This window comes from Tribolium castaneum, chromosome 6, assembly GCF_031307605.1.
Source record: "Tribolium castaneum strain GA2 chromosome 6, icTriCast1.1, whole genome shotgun sequence".
Taxonomy (NCBI): Eukaryota; Metazoa; Arthropoda; class Insecta; order Coleoptera; family Tenebrionidae; genus Tribolium; species Tribolium castaneum.
In genome coordinates, this window is record NC_087399.1 from 3,304,176 (window position 1) to 3,316,700 (window position 12,525).

The 12,525-nt window shown below is 41.6% G+C and overlaps 2 protein-coding genes and 1 non-coding gene across 3 annotated transcripts; 2 read left to right on the forward strand and 1 right to left on the reverse strand.

Annotated features, from left to right (window-relative positions):
• Window positions 1–39: 39 nt before the first annotated feature.
• Window positions 40–9,241, forward strand: mTor (mechanistic Target of rapamycin). Its single transcript, XM_966726.4, has 11 exons — window positions 40–403; window positions 450–667; window positions 714–928; window positions 1,068–2,589; window positions 3,737–4,415; window positions 4,464–5,868; window positions 5,941–6,172; window positions 6,225–6,545; window positions 6,594–7,048; window positions 7,094–7,688; window positions 7,813–9,241. Exons 1-11 carry the CDS (start codon window positions 181–183, stop codon window positions 9,148–9,150), a joined length of 7,203 nt encoding a protein of 2,400 aa, XP_971819.1. The 5' UTR covers window positions 40–180; the 3' UTR covers window positions 9,151–9,241.
• A 515-nt stretch (window positions 9,242–9,756) lies between these two features.
• Window positions 9,757–10,570, reverse strand: LOC660436 (cytidine deaminase). Its single transcript, XM_966667.4, has 2 exons — window positions 10,262–10,570; window positions 9,757–10,177 (listed from the first exon to the last, which is right to left on the reverse strand). Exons 1-2 carry the CDS (start codon window positions 10,311–10,313, stop codon window positions 9,777–9,779), a joined length of 453 nt encoding a protein of 150 aa, XP_971760.1. The 5' UTR covers window positions 10,314–10,570; the 3' UTR covers window positions 9,757–9,776.
• A 306-nt stretch (window positions 10,571–10,876) lies between these two features.
• On the forward strand, window positions 10,877–10,950 carry TRNAF-GAA (transfer RNA phenylalanine (anticodon GAA)). The gene has a single exon. It is a non-coding gene; the product is annotated as a tRNA-Phe (tRNA).
• Window positions 10,951–12,525: the final 1,575 nt, after the last annotated feature.

Below are 12,525 nucleotides of genomic sequence, written 5' to 3' on the forward strand. Positions count from 1 at the left end.
GACTGTAATAAACACAAGAAAAGACTTTTTGTGCTTGATTTAGGCCCCATTGAAATTCAAACCGGCCGAAAAATCCCCCAAGTCATTCGGCAAAAATGGAAGCACCATCATGAGTGTGATAACAATCTTTCAGTGTTGATAAACCCGAAAATGCTTCCTTTCTAACGTCGCACCGTCACCATGTCCACTTTGGCCATGCAACAATTCGTTGCGGGGTTGAAATCCCGCAACCCCGACGTTCGTCAAAAAACCGCACGAGAATTAAGCTTGTACGTAAAAAGCGAGCTTCGCGAAGCCACCCCCGACGAAATAACAAACTTCCTTGACGAATTCAACCACCACATCTTCGAAATGGTCTCGAGCAACGACCCCAACGAGAAAAAAGGCGGAATTTTGGCGATTGGTTAGTCACAATTTAAACCCAAACTTTCCTCAATTCCTTCTTCTAGTATGTTTGATTGGAGTCGATTTCGGGAACATGACCACACGTATATCACGCTTCGCCAATTATTTACGCAACTTGTTGCCCTCGAGCGACGTGAGCGTCATGGAGTCGGTGGCGAAGACAATGGGGCGCTTGGCGCTGGTCTCAGGCTCAAAAGCCTCCGAATACGTCGAGTTTGAAGTTAAGAGGGCCTTTGAGTGGCTCAGTGGCGACCGGATTGAAGTATGAACTCCTCAAAATTGGCCCAGTTTGAGTAAAATTCTTCTAGGGGAAGCGACAAGCTGCCGTTTTAGTCTTGAAAGAGTTGGCATTAACTATGCCGACGTATTTCTACCAACATGTGTCGCAATTTTTCGATCTGATTTTTTTCGCGATACAGGACCCCAAACCTGCCATTAGGGAGAGCGCTGTGGAGGCTTTGAGGGCCGCTTTGGTCGTCACAGCGCAACGAGAAACGGCCAAACAGAACCAAAAGCCACAATGGTACGCACAGTGTTAAGTTAATTGCTCTTCTTGCTTTCTCAGAACTAAATGTTCAACTATATATGTCCGGCAAATTTTTTTATTAATAATTTAATAATAAAATATCGTTTGGTTGTTTGACCCTCGATTTTTTCTTTAGGTACAAACAGTGTTACGACGAATCCGTGAAAATGCTCTCGGTGGAAAGAGGCGAACGCATGAAAGAGGAGCGCGTCCACGGCTTTCTCCTCATTCTCAACGAACTGGTGCGTTGCTCAAATGCCGAATGGGAACGCAAATGCAAAAGTTTGCTCGAACGCACCGACACCAAACAACCAGTCGAGACTAGCTTCAATTTTACTAAATCTCGCTTCGTCTTTTCGGTCTCTCGACGCATCCCCCAATACCAAGCTGTGTCTTTGGCACCCTCTCAAATTGCAATCATAGAATCCCAAAGTTGCCGAGGCCTCGTTTCCGAGAAATTCGACTACATTTGTTTAGACGTCCTGGCTCAGAGACTCTCCCGTTCGTCCCACATCCAACAAAGTTTTCTCACGATTTTACCCCGATTGGCTGCTTTTGACCGCGAAAACTACGTCAAGCAGCACTTAAGCCCCGTCATGAACCACATCTTCAACATTTTGAAGAGTCGGGAAAAGGAGAGAGCTAAGGCTTTTGTGACTATTGGCTTAATTGCGATCGCTGTCGAGAGCGACATTGAGCCGTACATTGAACGTATTATGGAAATAATTCGCATGTATTTGCCCCGAGCCGATATTTTGGGGCGCAAGCGGAGCCCCATCGACTCCTCAATTTTCAACTGTGTCACTTTCCTAGCCCACGCCCTCAAAAACCACTCAAAAATGGACATCCCGAACCTCCTGGAACCAATGCTAGCAACGGGATTAACCGCATCCCTCACGATATGTTTCCGGGAATTATCCCGAAAAGTCCCGGAACATAAAGAACGAATCAGTCTCGGGTTATTAAAAATGCTGAGTTATATTCTCCTGAATAAACCACTAGTTCATCCCGGGATGCCCCGCCACTTGACCGGAACCGTAATGAGTCTTGCAATACCAGAAGTCAACGATGTGCAAATCATAGTTTTGGCCCTCAAAACACTCGGAACGTTTGACTTTGAGGGCCAGAGACTCCTCCCTTTTGTCCACCGCTGCGCCAATCATTTCCTCATCCATGACAATAACGAAATCCGATTGGAGGCTGTCAGAACCACGTGTCGGCTCCTCCGACATGCTATTCACTCCACAGCGAAAAACTCGTCGGATACGGTCACCAAAACCGTAGCTGCTGTTTTACATCGTTTGTTAAGTGTTGGTTTGACCGATACCGACCCAAATGTCCGGTACGGAGTCTTGATTTCGCTCGATCGTACGTTTGATAATCATTTAGCACAAGCTGAGTCGCTCAGTGCGCTGTTTCTGGCGTTGCAAGACGAAATGTTTGAAATACGCGAAGTTGCACTGTTTACAATCGGGCGCTTGAGTGCGATGAATCCGGCATATGTCATGCCCTCGTTGAGGAAAACTTTAGTGCAGTTTTTATCCGAATTGGAACATTCGGGCAGTGGGAGGAATAAGGAACAAGGGGCGAGGATGTTAGATCATTTGGTTGTGAGCGCCCCGAGGATGATAAGGCCCTACATGGAGCCCATTTTGAAGGTAAAAACGGGTTACCAAGTGATAAATTTTAAAGTAGCGTAAAATTTGCCCGGCGCATCCACCATTTTTGCTCCGAGGAAAATTTTATATTACGAAGGAAAGACAGGGAACGACTTTTGTTTCCAATAATTGGAATTAAAAACGTCATTTTCTAACTCAAATTTTAAAGGATCGTAAAATTTGCCCGGCGCATCCACCATTTTTGCTCCGAGGAAAATTTTATATTACGAAGGAAAGACAGGGAACGACTTTTGTTTCCAATAATTGGAATTAAAAACGTCATTTTCTAACTCAAATTTTAAAGGATCGTAAAATTTGCCCGGCGCATCCACCATTTTTGCTCCGAGGAAAATTTTATATTACGAAGGAAAGACAGGGAACGACTTTTGTTTCCAATAATTGGAATTAAAAACGTTATTTTCTAACTCAAATTTTAAAGGATCGTAAAATTTGCCCGGCGCATCCACCATTTTTGCTCCGAGGAAAATTTTATATTACGAAGGAAAGACAGGGAACGACTTTTGTTTCCAATAATTGGAATTAAAAACGTCATTTTCTAACTCAAATTTTAAAGGATCGTAAAATTTGCCCGGCGCATCCACCATTTTTGCTCCGAGGAAAATTTTATATTACGAAGGAAAGACAGGGAACGACTTTTGTTTCCAATAATTGGAATTAAAAACGTCATTTTCTAACTCAAATTTTAAAGGATCGTAAAATTTGCCCGGCGCATCCACCATTTTTGCTCCGAGGAAAATTTTATATTACGAAGGAAAGACAGGGAACGACTTTTGTTTCCAATAATTGGAATTAAAAACGTCATTTTCTAACTCGTAAAACAATTTTCCAGCAGGAATTTTTCCCAAGCAAAATTTCTCAAAGGATCAAAATCTGCTATTTTTAAAAGGCATTGGAAAATATTTTAATTTAAGACGAATCTCTACGAATTCGTACATTCGAATGGGCCAATAAAAAATTCAGAATAACTAAAAAATTGCGAAAAAGTCTAATAAATAATAATTAAATCAATAACTTTGAGAATTCGTTCCTTGTCTTTCCCTTGTACTCTTCAACTGGTAGAAAAAACAAATTGCAAGCTTTTCGCTCCTTTTTTCAATATTAACATTTAAATTTATTTTTGGAATAGGTCCTGGTGCCCAAACTGCGCGACCCCGAGCCAAACCCCGGCGTCGTCCTTTCCGTCCTGCTCACAATTGGCGATTTGGCCGAGGTGAGCAGCGGAGGCACCGAACTGCAAGAATGGATGCAAGAACTGATGGGTATTTTACTCGAAATGTTGGGCGACGCTTCCGCCCCCGAAAAACGGGGCGCCGCCTTATGCACCTTGGGCCAGTTGGTTGGAGTGACCGGTCACGTAATCCAACCCTACACCGAATATCCAATACTGCTCGACGTCCTCCTCAATTTCCTCAAAACCGAACAACAGTCCTACATTCGGCGAGAAACAATCCGCGTTTTGGGGCTGTTGGGGGCTTTGGATCCGTACAAACATAAAATAAATCGGGGGGAGATTGATTATTATCCCGAAGCGCCCGTTTTGATACCGATGACGGATAAAGGGGAGGATTTGAACGCGGATTTGACGTCGAGCGAAATGCTGGTTAATATGAGTTCGAGCACTTTGGAGGAGTACTATTTGGCGATAGCTATAGCCACTTTGATGCGGATTATTAAGGATCCGACGCTGGCACAACACCATACAATGGTGGTGCAAGCAGTTACTTTCATTTTTAAAAGTTTGGGGATTAAGTGTGTGCCGTATATATCGCAAGTTTTGCCCAGTCTTTTGCACGTAGTACGGACAGGTGAGTTGTGACCTTATTTAAGTTGTGCCAACTAAAATATTGTTTCAGCCGACGTTAACTTTAAGGAATTCCTCTTCCAACAGTTGGCACAACTAATCTACATCGTCAAGCAACACATTCGTAACTACTTGGACGACATTTGCCTACTAATCAAAGAATTTTGGACCCCGAACAGTACGATTCAAGGGACTTTGATCCTTTTAGTTGAACACATCGCAGTGGCGTTGGGGGCGCAATTTAAGGTTTATTTACCGAAAATGTTGCCCCATATCTTACGCGTGTTGAACCACGACACGTCCAAGGAACGACTCTACACTATCAAATTATTGGAAGCGTTACACAATTTCGGTAACAATTTGGACGAATATATGCACTTGATTTTGCCCCCCATTGTCCGGTTATTCGACGCTCAGGAGTGTCCAATAGTCGTGTCGAAAAAAGCCCTCGAGACTATCGACCAACTGGCCGAAATTATTGACTTTTCGGACTTTATCTCACGCATTGTGCACCCCTTGGTTCGAACGATTGACAACTGTCCCGAATTGAGACCCACAGCCATGGAAACTTTATGTTCACTCATGCAACAATTGGGGCGAAAATTCTCAATTTTCGTACCTCTCGTACAGAAAGTGATGACCAAACATAAGATACAACACAGTAAATTCGATACTTTAGTTTCGAAAATCCAATACGAGACAACACTGGCCGAAGACGTTGATTTCCCAATGCCGAGATCCAAAACAACCGGGAAAAATCGAGACCCAGCGATGCCTGCCGATAGTGGAATGATTCAAAGACTCAAAGTTTCGGAATCCAACCTACAACAGGCCTGGACCCCTGTCCGAAGAGTCTCGAAAGACGATTGGTTGGAATGGCTAAGACGCCTCAGTATCGAACTATTAAAACAGTCACCAATTCCAGCATTACGTTCGTGCCTTACTTTGGCACAGACGTATTCGCAACTGCCACGTGATTTATTCAACGCAGCGTTCGTAAGTTGTTGGTCCGAATTGAGCGAAAACATGCAGAATGAACTGATCAGTTGTCTCGAGCAAGCTTTGACTGTGCCGGACGTTCCGGAAATAACTCAAACTATTTTGAATTTGGCCGAATTTATGGAACATTGCGACAAGGGGCCTTTGCCCCTCGATAGCCACATTCTGGGGCACCATGCGATGCATTGCCGGGCGTACGCCAAAGCCTTGCATTATAAGGAAGAGGAGTTTCAAAGGGGGGCGAGCAGCCAGGTTGTCGAAGCACTCATTTCGATCAATAATAAGTTGCAACAAAAGGAGGCGGCTGAAGGGTTGTTACAATACGTCATGCAGAGGGAAATGCAAGTGCAGGTCAGGTGGTACGAGAAGTTGCACAATTGGGAGAAGGCCCTGAGGTTGTATACTGAGAAACTGGAAGGGGACGAGGCGGACCAAGAGGCTTGTTTGGGCAAAATGAGGTTCGATTCAATTTTGTCTTTTCCCAAAAAAATCCTAGTTATGTTTTATAAACTTCTACATTGATTTTTCAGATGTCTCGAAGCGTTGGGCGAATGGGGCGAACTGCACCAAGTCGTCGAGAAAAGTTTCAGTTTACTAAATGACGACAGCAAACAAAAGGCGAGTCGGCTAGCGGCTGCGGCCTCCTTCGGTTTGCACGATTACAGGTCAATGGAAACTTACGTTAATGTAATTCCAAGGGATACGCAAGAGGGTGCGTTCTACCGTGCAATTTTGGCAATACATAAAGAGGATTACGAAGTGGTTTGTACCGTAAAAATCAGACAGATCGGTTTGGTTTATTAACCGGTTCCAGGCCCAAAGATTCATCGATTCAGCTCGCGATTTACTCGATAATGAATTAACTGCGATGGCTGGTGAGTCCTACCAAAGGGCCTACGGGGCCATGGTCATGGTACAAATGTTATCCGAGTTGGAAGAAGTAATGCAGTATCGGTTAGTGCCAGAACGGAGGCCCACTTTAAAAGCCATGTGGTGGCAAAGGCTCCAATCGGGCCAAAAACTAGTCGAAGATTGGCAAAGAATCATCCAAGTCCATTCCTTGGTCTTGACCCCACAAGAAGACAAACGAACGTGGGTGAAATACGCGTCATTGTGTCGCAAGAGCGGTTCATTAGTAAGTTCATACTCACACTTGATATTTTTTCTACAGTCGGTTTGATAGATGCTATCGCAAAAAACCCTAGTCATGTTACTCGGTTACGACCCAAGCGAACGTCCCGACGCCCCCTTGCCCAAAAACCAGCCTCACATCACACTAGCCTACGCCAAACATTTATGGGTGGCACAGGAAAAACAAAAAGCGTTCCAAAAACTATCACAATTCGTCGCTGACTATTCGCAAAACGAGCCAAACGACGACGTGACAGTTGAAGAGAAAAAAAGACTCCTGGCTAGGTGTTACCTCAAACTGGGGGCCTGGCATGAGGCACTTGAAGGCATCAACGAAACCTCCATACCTTTCATTTTGAAGTGTTACAAACAAGCGACTGAACACGACCCTCAATGGTACAAGGCATGGCACGCTTGGGCCTATATGAATTTCGAAACGGTCTTGTATTACACGAGACAGGAGGACAAGACGCACTATACAGTCTTAGCCGTTCAGGGATTTTTCAAGTGAGTCGGTTAAAACCGTTTTTTAACCCTAATTGTTCGTTTCAGATCGATTAATTTATCTAAAGGAAGTTCATTGCAAGACACTTTACGTTTATTAACACTGTGGTTCGATTACGGCGATTGGCCCGAAGTTTACGATGCCATAGTCGAAGGCATTCGTTTAGTCGAGAAAAACACGTGGCTTCAAGTAATTCCGCAATTAATCGCGCGAATTGACACAACGGCGTTAGTATCGAAATTAATCAATCATCTATTGGTTGATATTGGAAAAACGCATCCACAAGCCCTAGTCTATCCGTTAACCGTCGCAACAAAAAGTAATTCAATCAGACGTAGAAATGCAGCTAATAGTATTTTAAAATCGATGAGTGAACATTCCCCTACGTTGGTAAGTCAGGCCATGATGGCCTCAGAAGAATTGATCCGAGTGGCAATTTTGTGGCACGAAATCTGGCACGAGGGACTAGAAGAAGCCTCAAGATTGTATTTCGGCGAACGTAACGTTAAAGGAATGTTGCGAATTCTCGAACCGTTGCATGCGATGATGGAAAGGGGGCCCCAGACGTTGAAAGAGACGAGTTTTAATCAGACGTACGGCAGGGATCTGAACGAGGCGCAAGACTGGTGCCAAAGATACAAGGTTTGTATTTTCACCTAAATATTTGCTTTTTTTGTCTTTATAGTCTTTATCAATGAGGAAAAATTAATTAAGTTTTGCTAAAAAAACCTGTGGCCACTTCACCAAGAAAAATTTGTTATTTCAGCTTTCGAGCAACATTAGAGACCTGAACCAGGCGTGGGACCTCTACTACCACGTTTTCCGCCGCATTTCGCGTCAATTACCGCAACTCACCTCCCTCGAATTACAATACGTATCGCCAAATTTGCTAGTTTGTCAAGACTTAGAGTTGGCAGTGCCTGGTAGCTACTGTCCAGGACAGCCAATCGTACGCATTGCCAATTTTAACCGATCTCTCGAAGTAATTACCTCAAAACAGCGGCCCCGAAAACTAGTAATTCGTGGAAGCAACGGCAAAGACTACATGTTTTTACTTAAAGGTCACGAGGATCTGAGACAAGACGAGCGTGTTATGCAACTGTTCGGTTTAGTTAATACTTTACTAATGAAAGACCCGGATACGTTCAGGCGGAATTTGACGATACAGCGGTATGCGGTGATTCCCCTGAGTACGAATTCGGGTCTGATTGGGTGGTTACCGCACTGTGATACGCTGCACACTTTAATACGGGATTATAGAGACAAGAAGAAGATTTTGTTGAATATTGAGCATAGGATTATGTTACGGATGGCGCCGGATTATGATCATTTAACCGTGATGCAGAAAATGGAAGTTTTTGAGCACGCACTTGAGCACACACATGGTGACGATTTAGCGCGGTTGTTGTGGCTGAAAAGCCCCTCGTCTGAGGTTTGGTTTGACCGGAGAACGAACTACACGCGGTCTTTAGCTGTGATGTCAATGGTTGGGTATATTTTGGGGTTGGGGGATCGCCACCCCTCCAATTTAATGTTGGACAGACTGAGCGGCAAAATCCTGCATATAGATTTCGGCGATTGCTTCGAAGTGGCAATGACTAGGGAAAAATTCCCGGAAAAGATCCCCTTCCGTTTGACTAGGATGCTAATAAACGCCATGGAAGTGACAGGGATTGAAGGCACGTACAGACGGACTTGTGAGTCGGTCATGTCCATGTTACACCGAAATAAAGACAGTCTGATGGCGGTGCTTGAAGCCTTTGTTTATGACCCCCTGCTTAATTGGCGATTGATGGATATTGAGGTGCGGAACTTGCCGATGAACAGCGATTCAATGTCGACGAGTTGTTCCCAAAAACAGGGCTCATCCGAATCGCTCAATGTTCCGAAACGCGAGATGATAATGGAAGATAACGAACCGCAACACGAAGTTAATGCCAGGGCGGTTATTATCATCAATCGAGTTAGAGATAAACTGACCGGGAACGATTTCGCTACGGAGGAACCTTTGACTATTCCTAAGCAAGTCGATCTGTTAATACAACAAGCGACAAGTAACGAGAACTTGTCACAGTGTTACATAGGCTGGTGCCCCTTTTGGTAACTCGACTGCTGCATCTAATACCGTGATAGTTTTTTGTTGTGTATCTTATTATTTTTTATATAATCTAGTTGAAATAAAGTAATTATTACAAGTGTGTGTTTAGGAGCGCAATAAACAACTAAGATTAATACAAACTTACCAAACGTGCGATTTGAGCGACTTTTTATCACTTAAAATTTTATCAAACTTTTTCAAATGACATAATTGACAAACTGAATTGCCAACCTGGCAACAAAAATACGTTTTCCACAAATAATTCGAAAAAACACAATTTTACCGTAAATAAAATAATATTTCGTGACCACTGATCAATTTTCGCACAAACTATTTTATTATTACAGGTTTTAAGGAACATTTTAGCAAACTTCAAAAAACTGTAGTTTTGCAACAAAAGACGATCAAACACGAAAAAACAAAAAAATTAGCATTTTTAGCGTTAAAAACGTGCAATTGTAATAAAAGTATATTGCAAGCTTACCTCAAATGAGTCTGGCCGTTTTTTTATCAAACGTAATCACTTTTTGTGATTAACAATTTTTCAAAATAACGCAATTGTTAGTCACCTGTCAGCAAACAAATTTTTGACAGCCGACAAATTTAAAAAGATTTGGTACATTTTAATAAATTTATTGATTAATTGTTGGTGACTGGAACTGGTGGGGCAAGAGTTGCCCCAAATCGGTCACAAAAACGTGCTCCAGGTCCGACTTCGAAATAAAAATTTTCATGTTGCCGTATTCGCTCATGAACTGCCTGCAGGCGCCACATGGGGTGGTGTAGACGTTTTCTTGGTTGCCTATCACAGCCACAGCTTTGAAACTTTGGAACCCTTCACTAATGGCCTTGGCTAGAGCCGTCCGTTCGGCACAAATCCCCACAGTGTAGGCCGAATTTTCAATATTACATCCCCCGAAAATAGCCCCCGTGGTGGTGGCAACTGCAGCCCCCACTTGAAACTTGGAGTAGGGACAGTACGCAAAAAGACGACTGGCGGTGGCTTGTCTTAAGAGAGCCTGCGTTTCAGAATCTGCAAATGTGGTTACATAACCTATTTTGCAGGTTTCAATTCAGGGCTTATTTTTGGGTTTTGGGGCTTCGGGGAGAGACGTACCCAAAGAAGCGAATTTTACGACGTTGGCACTGGTGGGGTCACTTGATGACATTATTGTTAAAATCGATTTTAAAGTAATTCTGACTAGGATTTAAAAGTGCACACTTGGAATGAGTTTGCATTACTTTGTTGTTCATTTTTATCGGCGAGAAATCTGATTTTTAGCCATTAAGACAGATAACAAAAACACTGCTGGGGAAAACCCGGAAAGTTTTAATCACATTTTATTGTTATTTGGCGAGTAATTGGCGTGACTTATGGCTCTGTTGCCCAAATTAAATCAAATAATTTAATTACGCACTGAATAATTATTAAAAATTTAAATAAGGCACCGCAATAAAAAAACTTGTGTGTTTTGTTCTAATGTCGAGTTTATGCGTTATTTACGCGCATTTAATAATAAATTAAAAATTAGATAACGTTATCAAAAAAAATAAAACAATTGAAAATCCATACGTAACTGAGTCAGCTGTTATAATCCGTTATATCTTGGCATAAATGTTTGTATCTTATCCGAATTTTAATGTTTTTTTGATATAGAATAAGTTCAAAGTTTGTTTTATGAATAATTAAAAAAATATGGTAAATGTGGTTGGAGAAAAAACTACTATGTATGCCGAAATAGCTCAGTTGGGAGAGCGTTAGACTGAAGATCTAAAGGTCCCCCGGTTCAATCCCGGGTTTCGGCAATCTTTTTTTTTCTTTAATAATAGCAACAGACCTTTACTAACCAATCCAACAAAAAATCATCAGAATTTTTGAAAAATAACAAAAATAGAAATAAAATAAAATTCTCTCTTTTGAATATTAGTTCAAATCACACTTTCATAAGATGGCGCTGCAAAATCTAACCTAAAAAATCAATTGACGCTTGTCTCCGACAAAAACGCTGTGTTTGTGACACGATATAGAGACAGACAGGTAAACCAACTCGCTATTATAATTGATTCTAACGCTGGAGCAAGTTGATAGATGGCAGCACGGTAGACTGGGACTGTCACAATTTCACAAATTTTCTTTGTTTTTTATAAAAAAATGATGCGAAATTAAAAAATGTTATCTCAGCACCCAAGTTAGTCATCTTGTAACAACTTCTGCTTTTTTCGCGCTGAAATAATAATATTTTCTGAATAGTTCTAAACTTCGGTTCGATGCATTTTCGGCCGCGAAAGACATCGAAACATTGAAGTCAGAATAAATGCTTTCCAGAAAAAAAAACTCCACTACCATTCGGTGCGGGCATCCTTCAGGTATTAATTGTTCTTCATAAATGTCATATTTTTAACAACGTGATGCGTGTATCTTTTTTCTTGTAAACATTGTGACAGTCCCAGTCTACGCTGGTGCCATCTGTCAGATAAAATAAAAGCTCCAACTTGCTCCACATTTTGGTTTGCGCCCGACAATGGAAAATAAGGGAAGTTGGTTCACCAGGACTATCTATACATGGTGGTTTGTGATAACAGAAAGTGATTACGAAATGGTTACAGGAAGTGGCAGAGGAGCTTCAAAGTTGGATCAGTGGGACGGAAAATGGACAAATGAGCGGGAGTTTGCAAGGACGGGAATAATTGAGGTTTATTTCAAATGAGAAAAAGGGCGGATTGAATGCATAAAAATGGCCAACATTGAGAAAAAGCTGACAGGGAGGGAAAGTGAATTGATTGATAAATCGAAAGATCGAACTCAATTGATAAATTATTAATCACTTATCCACGTGAAAAGTACGAGCTCTTACAACAGAATATTTGGACGAAATCTTGTTTTATTTAATAAAAAAATTGGTTTTATTCCAAATAGACTTTATTCAACTGTCAAAATTCATGGCTACTATGATTTTTTCAAAATGGTTATCAAGTTGTTGGTAACTTATCTTATCTGTCATAGTTTTTGACATGTCAATTTTTTTGGTAAAATTTTCATTTGCAAGAGTTTATCTAAGATGTCACAGCCCTTGAATCCTTTGTGATAAGTGAATATTTTTTTGCATTCGATAACCAAAGATTCGAAGAGTCTTCTAGAATTTTCAAAATTGTCAACTGTCAAAATTCATGGCTACTATGATTTTTTCAAAATGGTTATCAATAAATTGTTATCACTCAGTTTCTCTAATTTCTTAAAGCCAATCAAAAGAATATGATATTTATGGTGACTTTTATCAATACGTCCTATACCTATCTCTTACAGTTTTTGAAAAAAATCACAAGAAACGGATTTTACTTCGTAATTTTCATAGTTAATCAAGTAGACCTTGCAAAATGGTC